This window comes from Rhynchophorus ferrugineus, unplaced genomic scaffold (genome assembly GCF_030347505.1).
Source record: "Rhynchophorus ferrugineus isolate W39M unplaced genomic scaffold, kcgeb_rfMv2 rfM4, whole genome shotgun sequence".
Classification (NCBI taxonomy): domain Eukaryota; kingdom Metazoa; phylum Arthropoda; class Insecta; order Coleoptera; family Curculionidae; genus Rhynchophorus; species Rhynchophorus ferrugineus.
In genome coordinates, this window is record NW_027472583.1 from 27,442,573 (window position 1) to 27,465,210 (window position 22,638).

At 30.9% G+C, this 22,638-nt stretch overlaps 4 protein-coding genes and 1 non-coding gene across 7 annotated transcripts; 3 read left to right on the forward strand and 2 right to left on the reverse strand.

Moving 5' to 3' along the window:
• Positions 1 to 990: 990 nt before the first annotated feature.
• Positions 991 to 1,095, reverse strand: LOC143196771 (U6 spliceosomal RNA). The gene has a single exon (XR_013005838.1). It is a non-coding gene; the product is annotated as a U6 spliceosomal RNA (small nuclear RNA).
• Positions 1,096 to 10,026: 8,931 nt separating this feature from the next.
• LOC143194763 (transmembrane reductase CYB561D2) lies at positions 10,027 to 13,745 on the forward strand. The gene is made up of 2 exons (XM_076401444.1): positions 10,027 to 10,502; positions 13,085 to 13,745. Exons 1-2 carry the CDS (start codon positions 10,113 to 10,115, stop codon positions 13,616 to 13,618), a joined length of 924 nt encoding a protein of 307 aa, XP_076257559.1. The 5' UTR covers positions 10,027 to 10,112; the 3' UTR covers positions 13,619 to 13,745.
• Positions 13,746 to 14,019: 274 nt separating this feature from the next.
• Positions 14,020 to 17,075, reverse strand: LOC143194762 (zinc finger protein 532). Of its 3 annotated transcripts, none has more exons than XM_076401441.1 (9): positions 16,905 to 17,075; positions 16,628 to 16,854; positions 16,405 to 16,565; positions 16,058 to 16,353; positions 15,693 to 16,007; positions 15,502 to 15,635; positions 15,251 to 15,446; positions 15,072 to 15,190; positions 14,020 to 15,009 (listed from the first exon to the last, which is right to left on the reverse strand). In XM_076401441.1, the coding sequence occupies exons 1-9, from the start codon at positions 16,938 to 16,940 to the stop codon at positions 14,142 to 14,144; spliced, it is 2,352 nt and encodes a 783-aa protein (XP_076257556.1). In that variant the 5' UTR covers positions 16,941 to 17,075; the 3' UTR covers positions 14,020 to 14,141. The 3 variants fall into 3 exon arrangements, with proteins under 3 accessions (XP_076257556.1, XP_076257558.1, XP_076257557.1); XM_076401443.1 differs by having other exon boundaries at positions 16,628 to 16,846; positions 16,905 to 17,055; XM_076401442.1 differs by having other exon boundaries at positions 16,405 to 16,541; positions 16,905 to 17,046.
• A 372-nt stretch (positions 17,076 to 17,447) lies between these two features.
• On the forward strand, positions 17,448 to 18,268 carry Vha14-1 (V-type proton ATPase subunit Vha14-1). The gene is made up of 4 exons (XM_076401445.1): positions 17,448 to 17,606; positions 17,663 to 17,744; positions 17,847 to 18,052; positions 18,107 to 18,268. The coding sequence occupies exons 1-4, from the start codon at positions 17,553 to 17,555 to the stop codon at positions 18,134 to 18,136; spliced, it is 372 nt and encodes a 123-aa protein (XP_076257560.1). The 5' UTR covers positions 17,448 to 17,552; the 3' UTR covers positions 18,137 to 18,268.
• A 252-nt stretch (positions 18,269 to 18,520) lies between these two features.
• gb (solute carrier family 7 member genderblind) lies at positions 18,521 to 22,466 on the forward strand. Its single transcript, XM_076401446.1, has 11 exons — positions 18,521 to 18,678; positions 18,803 to 18,979; positions 19,030 to 19,252; positions 19,369 to 19,484; positions 19,541 to 19,766; positions 19,823 to 19,867; positions 19,930 to 20,053; positions 20,106 to 20,306; positions 20,361 to 20,476; positions 20,543 to 20,754; positions 22,158 to 22,466. The coding sequence occupies exons 2-11, from the start codon at positions 18,811 to 18,813 to the stop codon at positions 22,211 to 22,213; spliced, it is 1,488 nt and encodes a 495-aa protein (XP_076257561.1). The 5' UTR covers positions 18,521 to 18,678; positions 18,803 to 18,810; the 3' UTR covers positions 22,214 to 22,466.
• The last annotated feature ends 172 nt before the right edge of the window (positions 22,467 to 22,638 follow it).

The following is a 22,638-nucleotide window of genomic DNA, read 5'->3' on the forward strand; positions in this document are numbered from 1 at the left end:
ACTGTTTTACTTTCGTAGGCTTTTTCAATAACATCTGTTATTCTTTGGACCTAGTCAATTGTTGAATGCTTGTTAATAAACCTAAACTGGTGTGTTGGTATTAGGTTTTTTCTCTCTATAATATATTAACATATGCTCAAATATTTGACACTCCTTTTCGTCCCATTTTCATCTAATGAATTACATAATCTAGATAATATTTTAATTATACAATAGCCTGATGACATCCCGAAGTAAACCATAATCTTGCTAAGGTCTCCAACTAATTTTAGATCAGCATCAATTTGGAACTTTATAAAACACGATAAAATCTTTCAAGGCGTAAATGTTAGTAATGATATATTTTACGTTAAACATAGCAAATTATAAATATTCTTATTGTAATGTAATTATATATATATATATATATATATATATATATATATATATATATATATATATATATATATCATATGATATAATATACTGAAATGAAACCTCAACGGAAGTCGACATATACCTAGAGGATACCTATAAAGTCAGTTCAACGCCTTAGTGTTGTTAGTTACTTGATGCACTTATAATACATTTATTTATTACATTATATTCTTATTACAATAGGATAAAATATTGATAGTGTCTTGGGCTAGAGTATTAACTAGTTGTTCGTTAGGCTTGTTGGGATTGGTTAATCGACCTAATTATGTTAAAAAAAACGTTATGTTGTTCTTTTAACAAATTTAAGATCTGTAGTGGGTGATCTAACATACTGTTCTTCAATTAACTTGAGAGGCTATAACAAGTAAGTAAGTCCTAATAGTAGTCAGATGATTACAGTAGCGTATGATGTGGACGTCTGTGAATTGCGTACTGCCATGAGGTAAAGGCATGTAGAAATCTAGATCCCCTCGATATTGAAAAACTATATCTTTATGCTGTGGAATGCTTTTGTGGCTTGGAAGCCAAATCATGGTGATAATGATGTGACCAGTGGTAAGAATAGAAGAAAAGAAAAATATGAAAAGCTTTATAATTTTGCGTGTTATCCTTGCGCAGGGTTTATGAAAATCTTCTGTGTATCGTTCCAATTTTAGTTTTTGGTCGTCCACAGCGAGTATAACAATAACTGTTATTAAATATTATTCCGTATTTGAAAATTTAATAAATTAATAATAGTAAAATAATATTACATTATTCCAATACATGCAAAATTATAGACTAATTGTAAACAACTAACAATTAATTAAGAATATAAATTGAATACGCGCAAATATTGTAGCTTTATCGCAAAAAAATCTATTACATATTTATTTGGAGAAATACTGTCTTGTTGTAGACAGTATTGCACTTGGCGAATATTTCGGGTAACATGTGGATTCCGCGTCGATATTCGTATACTTTGAAGATGATGCTAGAGTCGAAACAGTTTTTGATATTTTCCAAAGAATAAAACTGCGATTTGTGCAGATCTTGTGCTATTGATACATATGTACGGTGTCTAGAGAATACGATGGGAGGAGTAATATGTCCCATTTTGGTGATTCAATTTTAAGTTTTAGCCTTTTGCGGACAATCATTAACATGTAACCAATTTACTTTGTTATACCTTTCTTGGTATAATGGCCGTTTTCCTTTTAATATTTATAACAAACGGTTTGAGTTCAACAGCGTGCTCCTGTAACCAACGTTTCACCTGCTCTAGTAACTCATAGTACACCATGCTCACCATACACGTTGGTTCCACCATATACATAACTCACACCTCGAGTAGCCTTCACTATAAAAAAAAATTGCTTTCGTTGTGGATGGCTCTTTTTTAGCTATCGTTAAGGTTTTTAACCAATGGGAAATGGCTTGTTGAACAACCTCTAATTGGTGTGTAAGTTCTTCCTAAGTATGGAAATAATTCTTGTCTGGTACTTTTTTAGTACTCTGAAATCATTTCCAGTACGTTCTGTCATTAACACGTTACATTGTCTTTGTTACATGTCTTTATTATATTTCTACGTACATCAGTTACAATTTTCTACAATTCAAAAACGCAACACTTCCTGCAAATAATTTCGAAATTTTATACAGTTATATTCGTTAATCAGGTTAGTTATTAGGAGACATTAATTTTTCAAGACGCAGTTACTATACTCTAGTACATCAAGTTTTATGAGCAGGTACGTTATCTAAATTGAAAATAAAGATTTTCTTCTCAAGAAATTTTACAACTGGTTAACCCAAAAGATTACAAGCAAAGATCTCAAATTATTGTTTTGACATTTTGGAAATAATCCATGGATAATATTCGTTTTGCATACCAATTATTGATTTTGAAGTATTGACTTTAGCACCTGAGAGCTGAAGAGTCAAATTGGACGAATTCTCTTATTTTGATTCGAACCACATCATAAATCATGTTCTACATACTTATTGAAAACCTGGTATAATTTGATACCGTTGTGCACAATTTTTATAGCTAATATGATAAGAACTTCTGTTATTCTAATTATCTACAAACAATACTGCACTTAACGAAAATATCACCTCACTCTCAACTTGTAAAGTATATCGACTACAAATCGATAATATGATGCTAATAAAACATTATATATCGTACTATTATTAAAATAGACACAGCATCTATATAATATCCATTAAATGTATGAATTAAAATGTATTTTATTATTCTATATCGCGTTCCTAAATATATGACATAACAATTTAATTGATAATGCTAACCCACTAAACATCAACGATATCTTGAAGTGTTGGGTTATCTGACGTATTTTAGCACAACTACACAGTGGCAAAAGAAGAACATTTGTTATACCTTTATTTTATCATGCCAAATATATTAGGTTCTTGCATGTAATGTGATCATTCTTTAACTTTTAGAAGATCTACGTTTATATTTTTCCCATCACATATAAAAGGCTGAAAACAGTTGATTTAGCAACTGCTAAGCTCTCTGAAGCCCGTTCTTTATCATTGATATAAAATCAAAATGATCAATAATCACTTTGAAGTCGGTGCCGAGCAACAAATTAGATTTGTTTTGTTCGTAATTTAATTTTGTATATATGTCACAAATTTATATTATTATTTTTGTATTTTTTAGGCTAGGCACCGACTTCAAAGTGATCAATTGGTAGTAGTTAAAACAATATTGCAAATAGATAAATAGGTTTAGGTAGGTATTAAGCTAAATTGTGTGTATATATAGTAGAATATAAAATACGTGTAGTATATTGTAGTTGAAATAAGGTTTTTGTTTATCTTTATTTAGTTATTACAACGATTATACTGTACATATTTTGTTTTAAAACATTTTTCTTTTGTGCTAAAAATCTAAGTTTCATTATTTTTTACTTTTTAGTGAGTTCCTTAGTTATTTTTTTGAGGTCGGTTCAATTTTTTTGTTAAAAATATTTTATTTTCTCTATTCAGTGATAAAAAATTGCTCAGTGGGTGGGTTAACTAAAGGTACAGCCTGTATGAGGAAATATAGGCGTAAAGGAACAATCATTGAAAATAAGGAAAGCTTCAGGCCCCGGGCTCCACTACCTAGCCTAGGTGATTTGACAAATGTTCTAATCAAACTAGAGCAACAAAAAGTTGTTGCCTCCGTCGAAGAATCGAACTCCGCGATCTCCGCATGTGAGTTGAATGCTCTACCCATTATATCATAGAAGCAGTTGCTCGTGTTATTTCTACGCCCGTGTCTTTTCATATGATATGGTCAATGCTTAAAAAGCAAACTGAATGGCTTTTACACCGAGCTACTTCCGATTTTTCGTCACATTAGTTCAGCAATAACGTTTTACATAAATATCTGATTATATTAGATAAAAAATATGTGAAAACTTTGTACATGCCTTTGAAATTTGAGATTTTCCCTCGATCCAACGCGAAAGTGCAGTATTTCGAATAAAAAAAGAATTTTGAAAATGGGTCCATAATTGACGGAGAAATCGGAAAACATACATTGAAAAAAAAATATACAGCCGAACATAGAACCTCCTCCTTTTTTTAAGTCGGTTAATTAAACCCAAAATCGACAATTAGGATATGACTGAGTAGCTTCCCTATAAGTTTCTAAGTGTCGCAGCAGATTTCTACAAATCAAGCAAAAAAAGTAATGAATCTCAAAAATTCAATTTTGAGCGCTCAATGATTGGAGTGGATACATACTGAATAGGTCAATAACACTAAATAGAAACTGTTGTTTTATATAGAGAAATGGCAACTATTGAATTTAACAGTTATCTTGATTAGTTTAACAGTTATATACATCGGTCATCAAAATACACGCTAACACCTAATATAAAAATAAATGCTTGTTTGTCCTCTATGTGTTTCTAAACTATTAATCCGATTGTAACGATATGTTGGTGAGTGAGGAAAACAAATTAAAAAAAATAACCCTTATTATATTTGACTGCATAAGTTGTAACGCTACATGATTTTAATAAATATTTGGTTGTACAACTTGTTCATTGAAATGTTTTAGAATAAATCAGATGGTTTCCTTGCATGTGAAGAAGTAACGTGCATATTTTTGGATGCAGTTAATATTTGAAAAGTCGTAATAAAATATTGAAAATAAATTGTCAGTGTACCACTATTCCATATATGTTTTAACGCCTACTATGTTTTACCCTGAATAAAATGTATAGTGTCTCAGAAACAGAGAATGGAACAGAAAAGGATTTCCACCATTGTGATCATTGGACGCCCAAAAAGCTCTACAAAAAAATTATGTCGGAGGATACTGCAATGTTAACACAATTTTCAGATTCAACTCAGCATTTATCAGTATCAACAGTCGCGGTATTACATACGATTCAATAATGACACCAATATCATATAATTTCGCCGACTTTGAAGTTGCTAATAATAAATTAAAGGAATTTAAAGAAAGACTCACTTCAAATCAATACAAAAATCAAATAACCAGCCTTAAATGATTTACTATAAAAAATTAAAAAATGATTATATCTCAAACCGTTAATCTTACACGGATATATCCAGAAAATGACTTTGAGAATCAAAATGCATTCAGAAATAAAATAGCAGCAACAATAAAAATTACACATTGTCAACAAAGTCTTCAAAAATAACTCACAGAACTATACTTCGGATAATAAAACAGCCAATTCGCGTCATTAAAATCAACTTAATATTTAAATTACAACGTTTGCCGGTTTATAACCTCTAATTATTATCACTAATATTTTAAAGAATTTTATAGGCATTTGGCAATATAGTCCACTAGTACCAAGGTAAATTGAATTTTATTGGTTGATTTGGCAACATATTTGGACGCATCAGACATCATTCTATCAATACTAGTCCATCAATACTGTGATGGATCAAGGTAAAATTATCAGACAGCATTATATCTCTTTTTAACTAGAATAAAATTACAAGGAAAAGTATTACCCGATTTTAAGACGAATATACAAATTGCGGTTAGGCAATACATCGACATCATAATGACGTGAGCTCACTGTTATTTTGAAGAGAGTATATAATGTAAGTCACATAAGATATTTATTGCGTACTGGAAATGGCAGTAGAATAAAAAAATAAGAATTGGTTTGATCCAGTAGTATCGCACGCACTCTTCTTTCCATAAAATTAACTGGTTCTAAATAAAACTTTTTAAACCCTGAACTTTTCATAATTTATATATGTTTTTCAAATTTGGACTGATCTATATTGTTTTGACATGTTTTGACCATGTTGTTTTGCCGGCATCTGTTTAACTTGTTTGATTTTATTAAAAAACATTATAAATCATATATTATAGAATAATAATGTATGTCATTAATACAAAATCGACATGGAATTAGCAAAATTTTACTATCAAAATATATTTGTTGATACACACAAGACTTACTAGGTGACAATGCATATATAAAAAGTGATATGTGTTTTGGCAATATGGTCCACTATTACCAATGCAAATTGAATTTTATCGGTTGTTTTGGCAACATATTCCGACGCATCAGACATCATTCTATCAATACTAGTCCATCAATACTGTGATGGATCAAGGTAAAATTGTAAATTATTTAACTATATCCTTAAATCACTTTTATCCACTAGATATGCACACTTTGATATTAAAATTTACCATACCTATCACTCTTTCCCTAAACATCAATTCACCACGATTTAACAACGATATTAGGCAGAAACTACAATTCCACAAGAGACAATCACTACAGGTGAGTAGACAACTGTATGTATGTGTCAGCAAACGAGACGAAAACACAAAATTATTGAATATCCAAAAACACTAGTATGTAATGCATGGCGGGTACAACTGCAGTAAAGTAACTAAAGTACAATAAAGGTAATATTACATCTAAAAACATAAAATTTCAACAAATATACTGCTTTTTATAAAAATGTTTTTTAGAAACGTCAGTGACATTCTTTACAACACTGAATTATAAATTAATAGTTTTTTTGCAAATAGTTATTGTTTTATGAATCATTCTATCTAACTGTACAAAAAATATAACTGTTTTATAAATCTTTGTATTACTTGTAAAAGTAAATACTGATATTTTTAAAATGTTTTATCTGATACAGTGACTTCTGCATTTTATACGAGGGTTTTCCTTTATATTTCAGAATTATATTAAAAATTAAATATTCTGTTGATTAACATTTCGATTGTATTTTTGCAAATTGTATTAGGTATTTTTGCTAATGTTGTTCAATATATCAAAATGGCTAAATAAGAGATTTTGACATATAGACGTTATGTGCCTTAAATACAGTCACATGAAAATTAACTTTGACTCTAAATATAAAAGTTGAATCATCATTTTTAATTCCAAAATACATCGATTGGTTATATTTTTTCATCGAAGGTCTACCCTTAATCGACAGTTTCTTCACTTCAACCACGGTCGTACTTTTCTCTTGGGCAAATTTCGAGAAGTTTATTCAAAATGAAGATGCGGAGGCACGATCAAAGGTGGCAAGATATGAAAGAGATGTGACTAGACATGGAATTTAGTTTATACATGTATTAATTTAATATATACGGATGATCTGGCTATCTTATCATTTCACGAGGATACAATATCAGCCACAAGAGGCTTCCAATGTCATCTCATGAAAATCTAGTTATGGTTGAAAACATGGAGTATAAAGGCGAATAAGACAATATATTTATTTGACATTTAGCCTCAGTGAATGTTAATAATTATGAACTCCTACAACCACAGGATGTTATATGAACGAAAATACATTTGAATCGACGATTAGCTTGCAAGAAACATATGTTAAAGCGCAAGCAACTTGTTCTTAAAGTATTGCTGTTGTAAAGCAATTCTTAAGCCTATTTGAACGTACGGTATCGAGATGTGAGATACTACTAACAAATTCAACATAGCCATCCTTCAGACACAGATGCATTTTTGCGTGACACCCCCTATTACGTCTCTAACAAACTAATTCTGTAATTTAAAAGGCATAAGGATACTATTATATTTAATGTCTTAAAGAATTTTGTAGACATTTGATAACAGGGTCGACCAGTTACAACACATATCAAATAATATCGACTGATTCAGTTACATGTTCCGACACATTATATATAGTCTATTCAAAGTTTATTTGTATATGCGTCATCAAGATGTTTAATGTATTGCCTGCCTCAATTTGTAAATTCGTTTTAGAATCAGACAATATTTTCCTTATCATTTTACTCTAGTTAAAAAGAGACACAATGCTGTCTGATTAGTTTGAATGCGTTTGATTTGTTTGAGCCTGTCAAAGTCGTCCAGTTGTCAGACGTATGCAAAATTCCTCTACTTAAATTCTATAAACTATTGCGGATCTATAATTAACTGTAATTTTTAGATGTACTATAATGTTAAAATAAATTATATTTGATAACATTTTTGTTCAATTATTTTTTACTTAGATTATAATTTTGTTGTATGTCAAAGCCAAACTGAACTAAATCTCAGAGTTGATGCGGCAACATAGCGACGTTTTGACGTCACAAATTTCGATGACGCATATACAAATAACATTTGAATAGACTTTATAGCATTCTGCCTCTTTTTAACTATGACAGAATGAGAAGGAAAAATCTGTCCGTGTGTAAAACGAATTTTACATTCTTACATTGGCAGTATACTTATGACATGCATTGGCTGTTTTAGTAAAAGGACTATATTTAGTCTAGTCAAAATAACAGTTAACTCATATCATCAAAATATCGAATGCGCCTATCGCAATTTGTAAATTCGTTTCAAAATCCAACAATATTTTCCTTCTCATTTTATTTTAGTTAAAAAGAGATACAACGTTGTTTGATGCGTTCGAAAATTTAACCGAATCAGACTATAAAACTCATCTCGCATCATTTCAAATCGCTGCTTATTATTAGTCAGATTGAAAATGCCGATGCTATATATGCATTAAATATCAATAATGTTAGAATCAATTATACTTGATAACATTATTTTTGTTTTATTATTTTATTTACATTAAAATGTTGTTATCTGTGAAAGAAAAAAGACTGAACTAAAACACAGGGTTGACACGGCAACATTGCGACGTTTTGACATCATAAATTTAAATGACGTAATTTCACTGTTTTATTGAACAAGCTATATAGCTCGACTTTATGAGTTGAGTTGTAGTTCATTTTGACTTGAAAGCAAAATTCTAATATAAATCAAATAATTAAATAAAAATAATGTAATGTTATGTAACATCACAGAATATCTAATGCATATATTATCTCGTTTAAAACAAGTCAAGCGCCAGAACAACGTTTACTGGATTATAACCTGTAATTATTATCACTAATGTTTTGAAGAACTTTGCATACGTTTGACAGCTAGGCTGATTCGGTTACCTGTTCAAACGTATCAGACAGCATTATATCTCTTTTTAACTAGAATAAAATTAGAAGGAAAAGCCCGATTTTAAAACGAATATGCAAATAGCGACAGGCAATCCACTCGAAATCGTGATGACGTGAGCTCACTATTATTTTGAATATATTATATAATGTATCACATAAGATATTTATCGCATACTGGAAATGCCAGAAGAATAAAAAAATAAGAATTGGTTTGAGCCAGTAGTATCGCATGCACTCTTCTTTCCATAAAATAAACTGGTTCTAAATAAAACTTTTTAAACCCTGAACTTTTCATAACTTATATATGTTTTTTAAATTTGGACTGATCGATATTGTATTGTTTGTTGTTTTGCCGGCATCTGTTTTAACTGTTTGTTTTTATTAAAAAACATTATGAATTATATGTTATAGAATAATAATGTATGTCATTAATACAAAATTGACATGGAATTAGCAAAATTTTATTATCAAAATATATTTGTTGTTGCACACAAGACATACTAGGTGACAATGCATATATAAAAATTGCTATGTGTTTTCGAAAACAATATTGATGACATCATCGTCAACGGTAAGTACTAAAATCGTTTTCTTTCGAGTCAAATTGACCACGTGGGCAAATAATATGTATATGGATAGCTTAATATGAACATTTCCGTGAACGATTTGAGAATGTTGTTATCTCTTAGGGGTTATGAGAATTGACCACTATGTGGCTTGGCGCCGCCAGGCTTTTTCTTGTGTGGTTTTCTGAAGTTTTCTTTCTTTGTTCATAAACCGCAATCAAACGATGAATAAACCAAAATAACCATAATTCAAGCCATCGTTCACATTCGAAGTGGTCTATGCGGCAAAGTCGTTAAAATTGAATAACTCAATCATATTAAACTGATATAAATCTCACAATCTCACAGCTTTTTTCTAATATGTTTTAATAATGTAAATACACAATAATGTTTTGTGTCAAAGTTTTGCGGCTACTCTATATTCATGTTAAATGTTTCTTGATATTTCGAAATCAATAAACACATAAAATTAAAACGATTTTTATTTTTGCCTCTAAACAGTTAGTAGAATCACTGTGCTGAACGGATTATTACTAATTTACCTTTAAATTATAATTAGCGGTATTTTTTTATCAGAATCGAATTGCAGTCGGAAACAAAAACACATCGAAGGGAAAATTAATAAACTAAAACGAAAAAATTAATCGCGTATAATTCGGAATTTTGGGGAAAAAATGAACGCTGGGCAAAATAAAAAGTCCGATCAAGGTGAGACGCGGATTACAGCAGCTGATAATGAGAATAAATCGTTGTTGGAGGCGGAGGGACGACGGGAGGCGAGTACAGTCGCTTACACAGCCGACAGCGATCCGACAGTCACCGTCGATATGGCCAACTATTCGGAGGTTAAAGTGCCGGTCCCCAAACAAGTGGAAAAACCGAAGAAAAAGAAGGAAAAAGGAAAGAAACCCATACTAAAGCCCAAAGACGTTGTTACTTTCAGGACGCACCTAACCTCACTGGCCCATATTAGCGTTGTTGTCTTTGTTTATGTTGTAATTAAGTTGGCGTTCCGAGACGAATTTGTTTTGTTTACATGGCATCCAATCTTAATGAGCTTTGGGGTAAGATATCAAACATTTTCATCATATGACAACTTATGCAAAATGTAATAATATTGTGTAAGTCCAAAAAATTTTAAATATGCGCGGCACGAATTGTCAATATAATTTGATAATTGATAATTTGATTTGATAATTAATAATAGACCAATAAATATAATACCAATAATCACTTAATATTTTAAATAAGGGTTAATATTTTTAATTCTCATATTTCATATTAATTCCTGATCTAAACAATGCCATTTCAATATAGTGTTGGATTCATATATTAAAACATAATACACAACCAAAAATAATTAACGGATATTTGTTTATTTTTATAAATTTAATAAATCAAACCTACAGTTATGTAATAAAAAGAGAAGTATTTATTTGCACTATAAATAAATGTTAACACATAGAAAATAGATCATATTTTACCACTTGTGTCTTGCGGTTTGTGGTTGTTAGTTTTTAACGATAAGTATTCTGTAAACTCTACTCTGCATTTTTCACTTATTATTAGACTGTAATAAAACGGTTTTCCCATATTGGGTAAAAAAATTAATTCTGATATATGACATAACCGAGGTGAAAATAAACATTCAATAAAACTATATTCTTGTTCATTTTGTAAGCGACAGCATATCAAATCTCAAAAATTTAAATATTATATAAATATGTAAAAAAATTATCAAAATAGGGAATATTACACATACTACATGAAATTATTAAATCCTTTTATTAAGTATCATGTTTGTTTAGTATTCCAAATAAATATGCCACTTAAATACTATTTAATGAATCGTGCTGGAAAGATAACGTTTGAGCAAACATTAAAACTACATAATCACGGCGTTTTTTCATTAAGAAAATTCTCATAAACAAACATGACAAGGCCTTCGTGGAAACTACCCGACGCTATGAAATGTGATTTCCATTTTCAAGATAAACAAACAGCGGAAACCCCCGTTTTGTGATTCAGAAGAAAACATTATTATACGTCGGCCTTCGAGTTGTAAAAGTATACGCAGCATCGATTAATGCCAGAGAGAGAGATACACTTGTGTCATTGAATTAACTAGTTCGTTAGTAATTATTTTGCACATTTAAACTATTTTTTAATCTGGTTCCGATGAAGGTCACCTGACGCCACATGTCAAAACAATTAAAACTTTATATATATATATATATATATATATATATATATATATATATATATATATATATATATATATATATATATATATATATATATATATATATATATATATGCGCACTATATCTAGACATTTCAAGTTAGAAGTCGAACTATTTAGAGAAACTTTGCAAAACCAAGATGTGTATATTATCGTATAATGGCATTATCATTAAAAGGTCGCTAAAAGTGTTTATTTCCGATGGCCACTTAATACGTTACTTAATAAAAGTTGTATTAGTTATTATAACAGGTCAATTGAAAAGTCCCCGACCTACCATAATAAAACACATTTGATCCCAAAATAAAGACGCCATAACTTTGCCAGCCAACTATTGCATTTTCCCAAGCTTTGGAGCGGGTTTATCGTGTGCAGTCCACTCGGATGACCGTCGAATGAAATGATGGAGCCATGTTTCATCCATTGTCACATATCGACGCAAAAACTCGGGTTTGTTACGCTTGATCATCTTCAAACACTGCTCCGAATCAAGGACTCGTCGTTGTTTTTGGTCAAAAGTAAGCTCGCGCGGCACCCACTTCGCACAGAGCTTTCTCATACCCAAGTATTCGTGAATGATATGATATACACGTTCAGTTGATATCTTTAGAGTGTCTGCTATTTCATTCAATTTCAATTTACGATCATTCAAAATTATTTTGTGGATTTTTTAAATGTTTTCATCGGTAACAACCTCTTTTGGGCGTCCACTGCGTTTACCGTCTTCGATGCTCATTTCACCACGTCTAAACTTAGCATACCAATCCTTGATGGTTGATTTTCCTGAGACAGTGTCGGGAAAAAAAGGTTTTCCTTCAACTGTATTTTTTCCCTTCAAAAAACAATATTTTATCAACACACGAAATTCCCTTTTGTCCATTTTTCCCACAATAACAAAAGTTGCTTCACTCAAAATGCTATAATTCACAAACTAATGATTCGACAGCTGTCAAATTTATACATGCATCATTTGAGGGTTAGAGCTAACTAAAAAACATGGATTTAATTCTAGTAGCGCCATCTATATGTCAGGCCGGGGACTTTTCAATTGACGTGTTATTATAATAGATGCATAAAAAAGAAAATATATGTTTTTAACATTAAAATGAAATCATCTGAGTTTATTAAAGCAAACATGACGTAATAATGTAATTTTCAATTTGGTAAAATTATTAATTAAACAAGTTAATAGGCAACTAGACTGACGACACAATACATGAAATGAATTAATTGAATTTAAATTTCTATTATTATTCAACACTTATAAAATAAAAATATATAATTTAAAGAACATAGATAATAATTTTTAAATTAATGTTTGCATTAACTAATTATTATAATATTTTATAAGCATTGTAACATAACAATAGAATGTAAGTAGATTATTTTTGTTCCTTTTTTTAGTGGATGCTCATGATGACAGAAGGTCTCTATGCAATCAACAAATATAACACCTATTGGCGATTTAAAACAACTGGAGGATTTCGGGTACAAATCCATTGGATAGCACTGGCCATAGGATACGCCCTCTCGGTGATAGGTTTCGCCGTGGTGTATATAAACAAAGACCTCAACAACAAACATCACTTTGCTACCTGGCACGGCTTATTTGGCCTCATAGGATTAATCGCTACCGTGCCGCCGATCATTAACGGCACTGTTCTCTATTTCAAAAAGGAACTGTCTCGATATATCGACAAACCCAGGCTAGTCAAATTCATACATGTCATAACGGGCACGGTAGCCTTTCTTTTCGGTGCCTTGGCGATAGTACTGAGTGTTTACAGTAACTGGTACAGAAAACGATCGACAGGTAGTGTTTACCTGTTCTGGTTAGGTCTAGTCAGCTCAGCATATCCCCTCTTTTGGGCGGTATACGGGCCTAGCGTTAAGCTATACAATGTAATAAAAGATTTCTTCAGCAACAAAGAAGACTGAAGAACGAGGCTGTGAGCTGTTACTTACATATTTATTTTTGTTCGTAAAAAAATATAAAATATAGAGAACTGTTGTATTTAATTCACAAGAACTTAAATAAAATAATGTTTTATAAAAATTATTAAAATCGAATTATTTCTCCACTACCTGACAGTTTTTGTTAACGCACAATTTTCCGCTTTTCATCTCAACTAGTTAGTGCCATGTATAGATCGTATTAAAACCTGATGGTGTTGAAATGGAATTCGTGACAATTGGTATTTTCAACCTTAATTCATATTTACATTTTTTGGAGATATTTAATGGTCAAAAAATATGAGTATGATAATGTTGTGATTTAAAATAAACACCAATGATAATTAAACCCAATATTAAAAAAAAGTAACATTCAAATTCCATAATTGAAAACATGACAGTTTATTTTATATCAAAAATAAAACAAAACTATCTAAAGTGATATAAGTTTAGAACATATATAAACAATATAGACGGTAACATGTTCTGATGCAAAAAATGAAAGAATTTACAAGTCAACACTCTTAGTCAGCAAGAATGCCATTCCATGAATACGAAAATGTTTATCATGCAACTCTCTACTCTCGAACTCCTTCATACAAACTCGACACTGATTTTCTTTAACATTGTTCGCCAGATATGGGGCTTTAACAACTTTAGCCAACTCCTTTACGGCCCCCTCATCAAAGCAATCATTTTCTTTAAAATATTTTTCGCAGTTCGATATATTGTGGTAATGGGTAAGGTGCTTCATTAGCGACGGCTTCACTACGAAACACTCACCGCACTCCATGCATTGATAGGCCGTCGAGATTTGTCGGTGAGTTTTGACATGATCATGAAACAGTTCTCGTTTGCTATCTTTATACGAACAAACTCGACAGGAGTAAGTTCCATCAAAGAAAATCGGCTCGTCTGCTGTTAAATCGTTTACAGAGTCAGATTTTTTCGGTTTTATGGGTTTTTGACGTTTTTTTGGTCGATTATCATCACTGGAGTCTCTTCTGTTTTTTGTCGATCCGTCCGTAGACTCTTCCACGTCACTGGTACTTGAATTAAAGCTTTTATCTAACATATCTATCTGTAATCGCTCCACTAAGACCTGGGGTTTACCATATTTACATTCCTTCTGATGGGATCGACGGTCGTTGAAATCAATTAACTGTTTGCATAAAACACAACTACACCTGTACATCGGTTTTTTAATAATTTTTTCGGTAGTTTTACAGCACTTGTTACAGAGAGGGTTATTTTGATTTCTTTGAATAATCATGCGTGAGTTACACTTTATACATTGTCCTGATATGTATTTAGATGTAACCGCTAATTTTTGAAATTTACAGTTTTCTATGTGAGCTAATAATGTTGTTAGTGATCTAAAATTAAAACAAGGAATACATTTTTACTTTTAACACTCAATTACTGTTTCAAAACATACCTAAAATAATATTTACAAAACTTGCATTTGTAAACATATAGACGCCTTGAGGGGTCTTTACAATGCTGATCCACATGTTTATCTTTCTCTGCTAAAGTCATATCTTCAGTGTTGCAGGCCTTTAAGATAGCCCAAACATTAGCAAACCTTATTAATATATGTAATAAATTGTAACTTACAGGACAGTTAAAAAATTTAACTATTTTGGTTCCTTCTTTGTGCATAGTTTGGCAATGCCGCTGGCAATCTTCCAACAATCTAAACAGATCCTTACAGGCACAACATTGGTACAACACTACTATATGAATCTGTAAAAAATGTGGTGCGAATGTATTTTCTGAAGCAAATATTTTGCCACAACGTTTCCCTGGACATCTATAACAATAATCTGGATAGTATCAATACATACAGTTGAAAAGCTCAAATTTACTTTATTCTTACAGATTTAACCATATGAAAACAGATTTTTTCCATGTGAGTGAACAGTTCATCAAATTTACTAAACTGAATTCCACAATCTGGACAAACAAAAGGAGCTTTTTTAATGTGAATTCTTAAATGAGCCTATTAAACATAATTTTTAGTATAATATATTATTATATCTTTTACAGGTTTCTTTACCTTAAAGGCACATTCTGTAGCACACATGAGACGACATTTGTTACATCTAAAATCTGTGTTAACTGGTTTATTTGAGCCAAGAAAATGGTCTTTAATATCATCATGAATTTCCTTTTGACATTCAATACATCTTGTAACAGTTACGTCAGAGCACTCATCAGAACTTGGAAATTCATCAACTGTTTCTATTTTTGCAATAACAGGTAAAGCAAAGTGTTCAAAATCATTATTAGATAATGAATCTGAATCTTCTCTATCATTAAGACTTCTTCTGATTGATTCTTGTTCTAAAGGCAAATCTATGTCATGTACAACCTACAAAGAAATATTAATATAATGATTCTCTTATAATAGCATTCTAACACCTCTTCTTCACCATGATTATCAATCTCATCCTTTATTTCAATCTGACAGTTTGTATACTGCAAATTTTCCTCAGAAAACTGAAAGTGAGCTCTTGTATTATGTTCTTTCATCATTTCCAATGTAATAAACACACATTTTGGAATATTATGAGCTATTTGTTTTAATGCCAATGACTGATTTACCCCATTTGAATCTGTTCTATTAATTACTAAATGACAGGGAGTTAAAACAATAATCTCCTTGCCTTTATCTTCCGGTTTGGGTGCATAAAACTGAGAATTTGGTATTACTTCTCCTGAAATAAATGTTACAGAAACTCTATATATATACACAAACTAATAATTACCTGTTACATATTCTTCCTGGACATCAAAGAAATAGGGTATATTTGCAAGTCTTGAAAATCCTAATAAATTTAGATCTATCAGGCTAACCTCTAAATTATTCAAGTTGATAGTTCCTTTAGATACAGTGTAGTGTTTCCTGCAGTGTAGTAGCATTATACATCTAGTATAAAAACAATGTTAGAAATATATCAATATTATTCTCTAATTAATTAATAGGTCTACCTATTATAAAATGTATAGGAAGTATTATTACATCCTGAGCATTTGTAAGTTAAGACAATAGCCCTTCGGTTAATGTGATCTTGAAATGATTTTTTTGAAAAAAACAAGTGTCTACAAGAATAACATGGATATACATGAAGCCCCAGTGCTGGTTTAAATGCGATCCATTCCTTTGCTTCAATATCAAACAACGTATCCCATTTTGAATGTAGTATATTCCTAGAAGTCTACAAAAATTCAGACATTAAGTTTAGGGTATACACCGTGTATGCCTTACTGTTAGAGACATAACATTATTGGCATCTGGACTCATATTTTATCATATGAACTAAATTATCAATGATACAAAGATGCCTATTATACAAATATAACTCAGATGTCAATATATAACACGCACCAATAACTGTGTAACCCGACTGTCTAACTATACATGTGTATATAGACTATCTACTATACATGTCAGATAACTTAGTGGTAAAGAGTCGAGTATGTTTACTAAAATTTTGTTTCAGTTACTAGATATGTTGTCACCGGAAGACTAAAATATTATTAAAAAAATAATTTAAATATGTAATCATTATAAGTATATTACACTATAATGAAAATGAAAATGAAAATGCAGTTTTATTTAATAAGAATTTAATGTAATGCTTATTAAGTTTAGCTAATATTATGCAACCAACAGAACAGTTTAATATAATAAATTTTACATGATAGATAGAATTCTTTTAATTATTCCAAATAGACCCCGAAATATTGCTATGTGTATTCATATGTTCTACATTATGTACTGGCAACTTGTTTTTAAAGATACTTTATGACAACATCGCCTTGTCATTAATTAAGTCAGCTGATGTTTCTTGTCAGGTGACTATTATCCTCAGGGTTTAGTAATTCTAATATTGTTGCCTGAAAAAAGTCAAAAATGGCATTACACAGTGCTGTTAAGGGTAAATTAATATCCGTTATTGGAGATGAAGTAAGTTATAAGTAAGCGATATAATTAAAATTAGTTATAATATTCATTTTTAATAGGATACTTGTGTTGGTTTTCTACTGGGAGGAGTAGGTGAAATTAATAAAAATAGACACCCCAATTTTATGGTCGTTGATAAAAGTAAGCTATCTATTTAAAAAAATCAAAAATATTTATAAGACTGTTATTTTTCATTGATATAATTCTTTCACTTTCGACTGTTTAAGTTTTTGTTATTTTTAGATACTGCTGTTAGTGAAATCGAGGATTGCTTCAAACGCTTCATCAAGAGAGATGATATTGACATTATTCTCATAAATCAGAACATTGCTGAGATTATAAGACATGTTGTTGATAGTCATAATAGTCCTATTCCAGCAATATTAGAGATTCCTTCAAAGGATCATCCTTATGACTCCTCTAAAGATTCCATTTTACGCAGAGCAAAGGTTATTATTCATTAATCTAAATTATATACTTATTGTAACATTTTTTGTTTGTAGGGTATGTTCAATCCTGATGAAATGAACTAAAGAATAGGAAGCTATGGGATTGGTTTAAAGTATTAAATTTTAAAATATTGTTAGTAAAGTAACCTGTGTTGTATATAGTTTACATTCCTAATTGAAAATTTATGTACCAATAAAACATTTTTTGTTGTTAAATCTGTGTATTATTCAATATATTCAACTGTTTTGTAACAATAATTTATTATTAAGTTGTAGGCTTGTGTATATGATATAATGATATATATAAGTTGCCAGTGTTATATTCGCATATCAAACATATACTTTTATTTATGTTGCATACATAATGTAATTTGGAGAAAAATTAACTGTAGTGTTTTAAAAACATCTAAAAATGGATTTTTTATGAACACTAAGAATGATGCGTAAGTTAAGTTGCCTACAATCAGTAATGTTTACATGATCTAACCAACAAAAATTCACGTGTGTTATCCGTTATTTTCTCTTATTTGTTTATTCCCCGTAAAATTATTAAATAAATGAAATATTATTAGAAAACATTGTCAAACATCATAATACCTTAATTTGTACATATTCTTTGTAGAACTGTAGGTGGCAAGTTAAATATAACTTTTTTTAATATAAATATTTATTAATATATGATAATATAAAATATTAGTATATATGTCTTATATATATAAAGCAAATACTCTTTAGTGACTATTTTTTTAGATATAAAAATGACTTTAATATCTGAGGACTTAAAGACTCCTACAGAGGCTCATTTAATATCTGCAGTACAAACACCACTGGATGAACAAAACTATGTTGGAGAAAAAGTTAAAATGAGGAGACATATGGGGCTGATGGAGGGAATAGCTGTGATATTGGGAATAATATTTGGATCAGGTATCATTATTGCTTGAGTACATATTATTTTGTTTATGCATTTTTTGAAGGAATATTCATATCACCAAAAGGTGTGATAGAACAGGTAGATTCAGTGGGTTTCACTTTAGTGGTGTGGGTGCTTTGTGGTCTTTTATCTATGATTGGAGCTCTATGTTATGCTGAACTAGGAACATGTATTCCAAAGTCTGGAGGTGATTATGCTTATATCCATGAAGCTTTTGGTCCATTGTTGTCTTTTTTATATTTATGGGCAGCTAATGTTATTTTTGTGTAAGTTATAAATAGTGTAGTATGTAAAACACTATGATATATGATACTATACAATTACATTATTTATATGTTATGTGTTCTGTTTATTGCCTTAATAAAATAATTTATTTTCATAGACCAACCACAAATTCTATCATGGGTCTAACTTTTGCCAAATATGTTATACAACCACTATTTCCTGAATGTGATATGCCTGATTTAGGAGTTCGTCTTGTTGCTGCAGCAGTAATATGTAGCTAAATTTTTCATTCACGTTGAATACACACCTTTAACATAGCACCTTTGTAGGTTTTTTAACATTCCTGAACTCATATAATGTAAAGGTAACAGTTAAGTTACAAAATGTATTCATGTTCTGCAAACTAATTGCACTAGCACTAATTGTTATTATTGGAATTATATGGATGTCTCTTGGGAATATGGATAATTTTACAAATTCTTTTGCCCATACCACTCATAATCCAGGCAAGATATCAAAGGCTTTTTATAGTGGAATTTTTTCTTATTCAGGCTGGTATGATAACTTTAGGTAAGAAAATGGAAAAAGTTCACAAACATATTATTTTGTAGGAGTTACCTAAATTTTATGACTGAAGAACTACAAAATCCTTTTGTGTAAGATTATATTAAATGTTTAAATTAGATGATCTTGATTAATTTTAATCCTGTTATTTTAGAAATTTACCCAGAGCAATTTATATTTCATTACCCTTGGTCACCAGTATATATGTTCTTGCTAATATGGCATATCTTTCTGTACTCACTCCACAGGAAATGCAAGCGACTGATGCAATAGCTGTGGTAAATATTTAAAAGTAAAATTAAAATACATGTTAATATAGATTTCTTGTAGACCTTTAGTAACTCAGTATTGGGAAGCTATAGTTGGATTGTACCAATAATGGTAGCCATATCAGCCTTTGGTGGTCTAAGTGTTCATATAATGTCATCATCAAGAATGTTATATGTTGGAGCGCGAAACGGTCAATTTCCCACTCTTCTATCGCATTTAAATATCAAATCCCTCACTCCAATGCCTAGTTTGTTGTTCTTGGTAAGATAATCAAGTTCTTAATTGTATTCATTATAAAGAACGATTTTTTTTCAGAATATACTTTCATTAATTATGTTATGTTCGAGTGACATTCAACTTTTAATACATTACTGTACGATTGTTGAAACATTTTTCGTTACGTTGTCCGTTTCAGGTCTGCTCTACCTCAGGTATACCATGATGACGATAATCGTCTAGTTACACCCCCTTTATTAATAATACTTTATTTGTCTTAGGTGGAAGAATCCAAAACTGGAGAGACCTATAAAGGTTCATATTGCAATACCAATAGTATTTGTTCTGATTTGTCTTTTTTTGCTGATTTTACCTGTCACTGAATCTCCATTGGTTCTTCTCGGTGGTATATTGATAACATTAAGCGGAGTTCCAGTTTACTACTTTGGAATAATCCAAGATAAAAAACCAGCTGCGTTCAAAAGCTTTATGAGTAAGTTTCTTTTAATAATTTTATTTGTAAATACCCGTACCCGAACACACGTTCACGAAAAGGAAGTTCACCTTTAATTTCACTGTTTTTGATACAATATTATTATTCGAGGGCGGTCCGATAATTATTTAGCCTCACGGTCTGATGGCGCCACTATCCCAAGAAAAATTTACTATCGGTAGTATATTCTCGTAGACGGCTACTGTTGAAATTTCAACCCGATCGGATTCGTAGTTTTGGCCGCGTGTGGAAGCGTGTACGTAGATTCTAGAAAAGAAGGAAAAAGAGCAATATTTGTCGGTGATTCGATTCTTGTTTGTAGAAGGGAAATAGTGCAGCGAAATCAAAGAGCAATTGAATACTGCGTATGGTGATTCTTCTCCTTCGATGGTGACCGTCAAAAAAAAAGTTTCAGTGACGTGGGTTTTTAATGAGCCACACCCAGCTGCTCCGAAAACGTCTACCACGGAGCATAACGTGACAAAAATCCATGATCTCGTATTGACAGACTGACAATTGAAGGTGCGCGTTAGCTGATACATTTGCAATATGTATCTCAAAAGACTGCGTGGGCCATATTCTGCATGAAATTTTGCTTAGGAGAAGCTGTCACGTTTGTCCAGTCATCTCTTCCAGCCACCACGTCATAGCAGTGTTTGATGCTGTTTAAGTGCAACCAACGCAAGAAGTTGCCCCGAAGAAGGCGATGACTGTCCTATCGGCCATTACAGGACTGTACTATGACGAATTATTAGGCCGATTCGACTCCGAATTGCAGAATAAACGGCTTGATTTGGCTAAGAAAAAAAAACGCTCTTTCACCATGACAACGCACGGGCTCAAACCTCCCTACTGTCTATGGCCAAATTGGGCCATGAACTGCTGCCATGTACGCCCACTTTGCAGACCTCGAGAAAACGTATTTTAGAGACGGCTTAAAGATGTTGAAGCTTCGCTGGGTCAACTGTATCGAGTTATACGGAGGTTATATTGAGAAATAAATCGCTTTCTAATCGCCTTTCCAAAATTTTCGTATTTCTTTTATATGCCAAGTACTTATCGAGCAACCCTCGTATATATAGTTATTCCAGTATCTACGCAGATATAAAAATTTGTTGAAATTTATAATTACTATTTGGGACCTTAAGCAGAGTTTGGCTTTATCGTAAATTTGCCCTTTTACTTTGAAAGTTATCTATATTAAATATTAAAGAAGCGTCTATTGTAACCATAATATTTAACATTTTTGTGTGCGTTTTTTTTAACATTTTTATACAGCCTTTTTTTACTAGCTTTTTTATCAGTAAACACAAAAACTTAAGTTTCACTCACTTACTTCACATATAAAATTCATTTAATATGTTATTCATAATACGTTTTATTTTGCTATTGAATTGTTTCAGGATCGGTTACAATATTTAGCCAAAAATTGTTTGTAGCTGCCCATGAAGATGACTGAAGAATTTCATCGTTTTTTGAATATTATTTTTTGTGTGTGGATTTAGTTACTAATATATGGGATACAATAAGATTTATTTAGTTATATCCCGTATATATGACTGACATTATTTATTTTCACTGCTATCTCGATTATTATTTGTTTTTATGCTTTTGGTTGTGATTATTTGCTCACTATTTTATATAATTTACATTGTACATTGTCATATTATATAAGGTTTCTTTTAATAAAAAAATAAACAACTGTGTTATTATATTGTGGTTTTACTAATATTTAATATGAAAAATTTAATTGTAATTATAAAACTAATTCCTACACATTTAATATCATAGACATATTGTGTAATTTGATTACGGATTAAAGTTTATTTAAAATACTCAGACAGTAGTTGAGAAAAAATCAGGATTAAACACATTTCTCTCAAT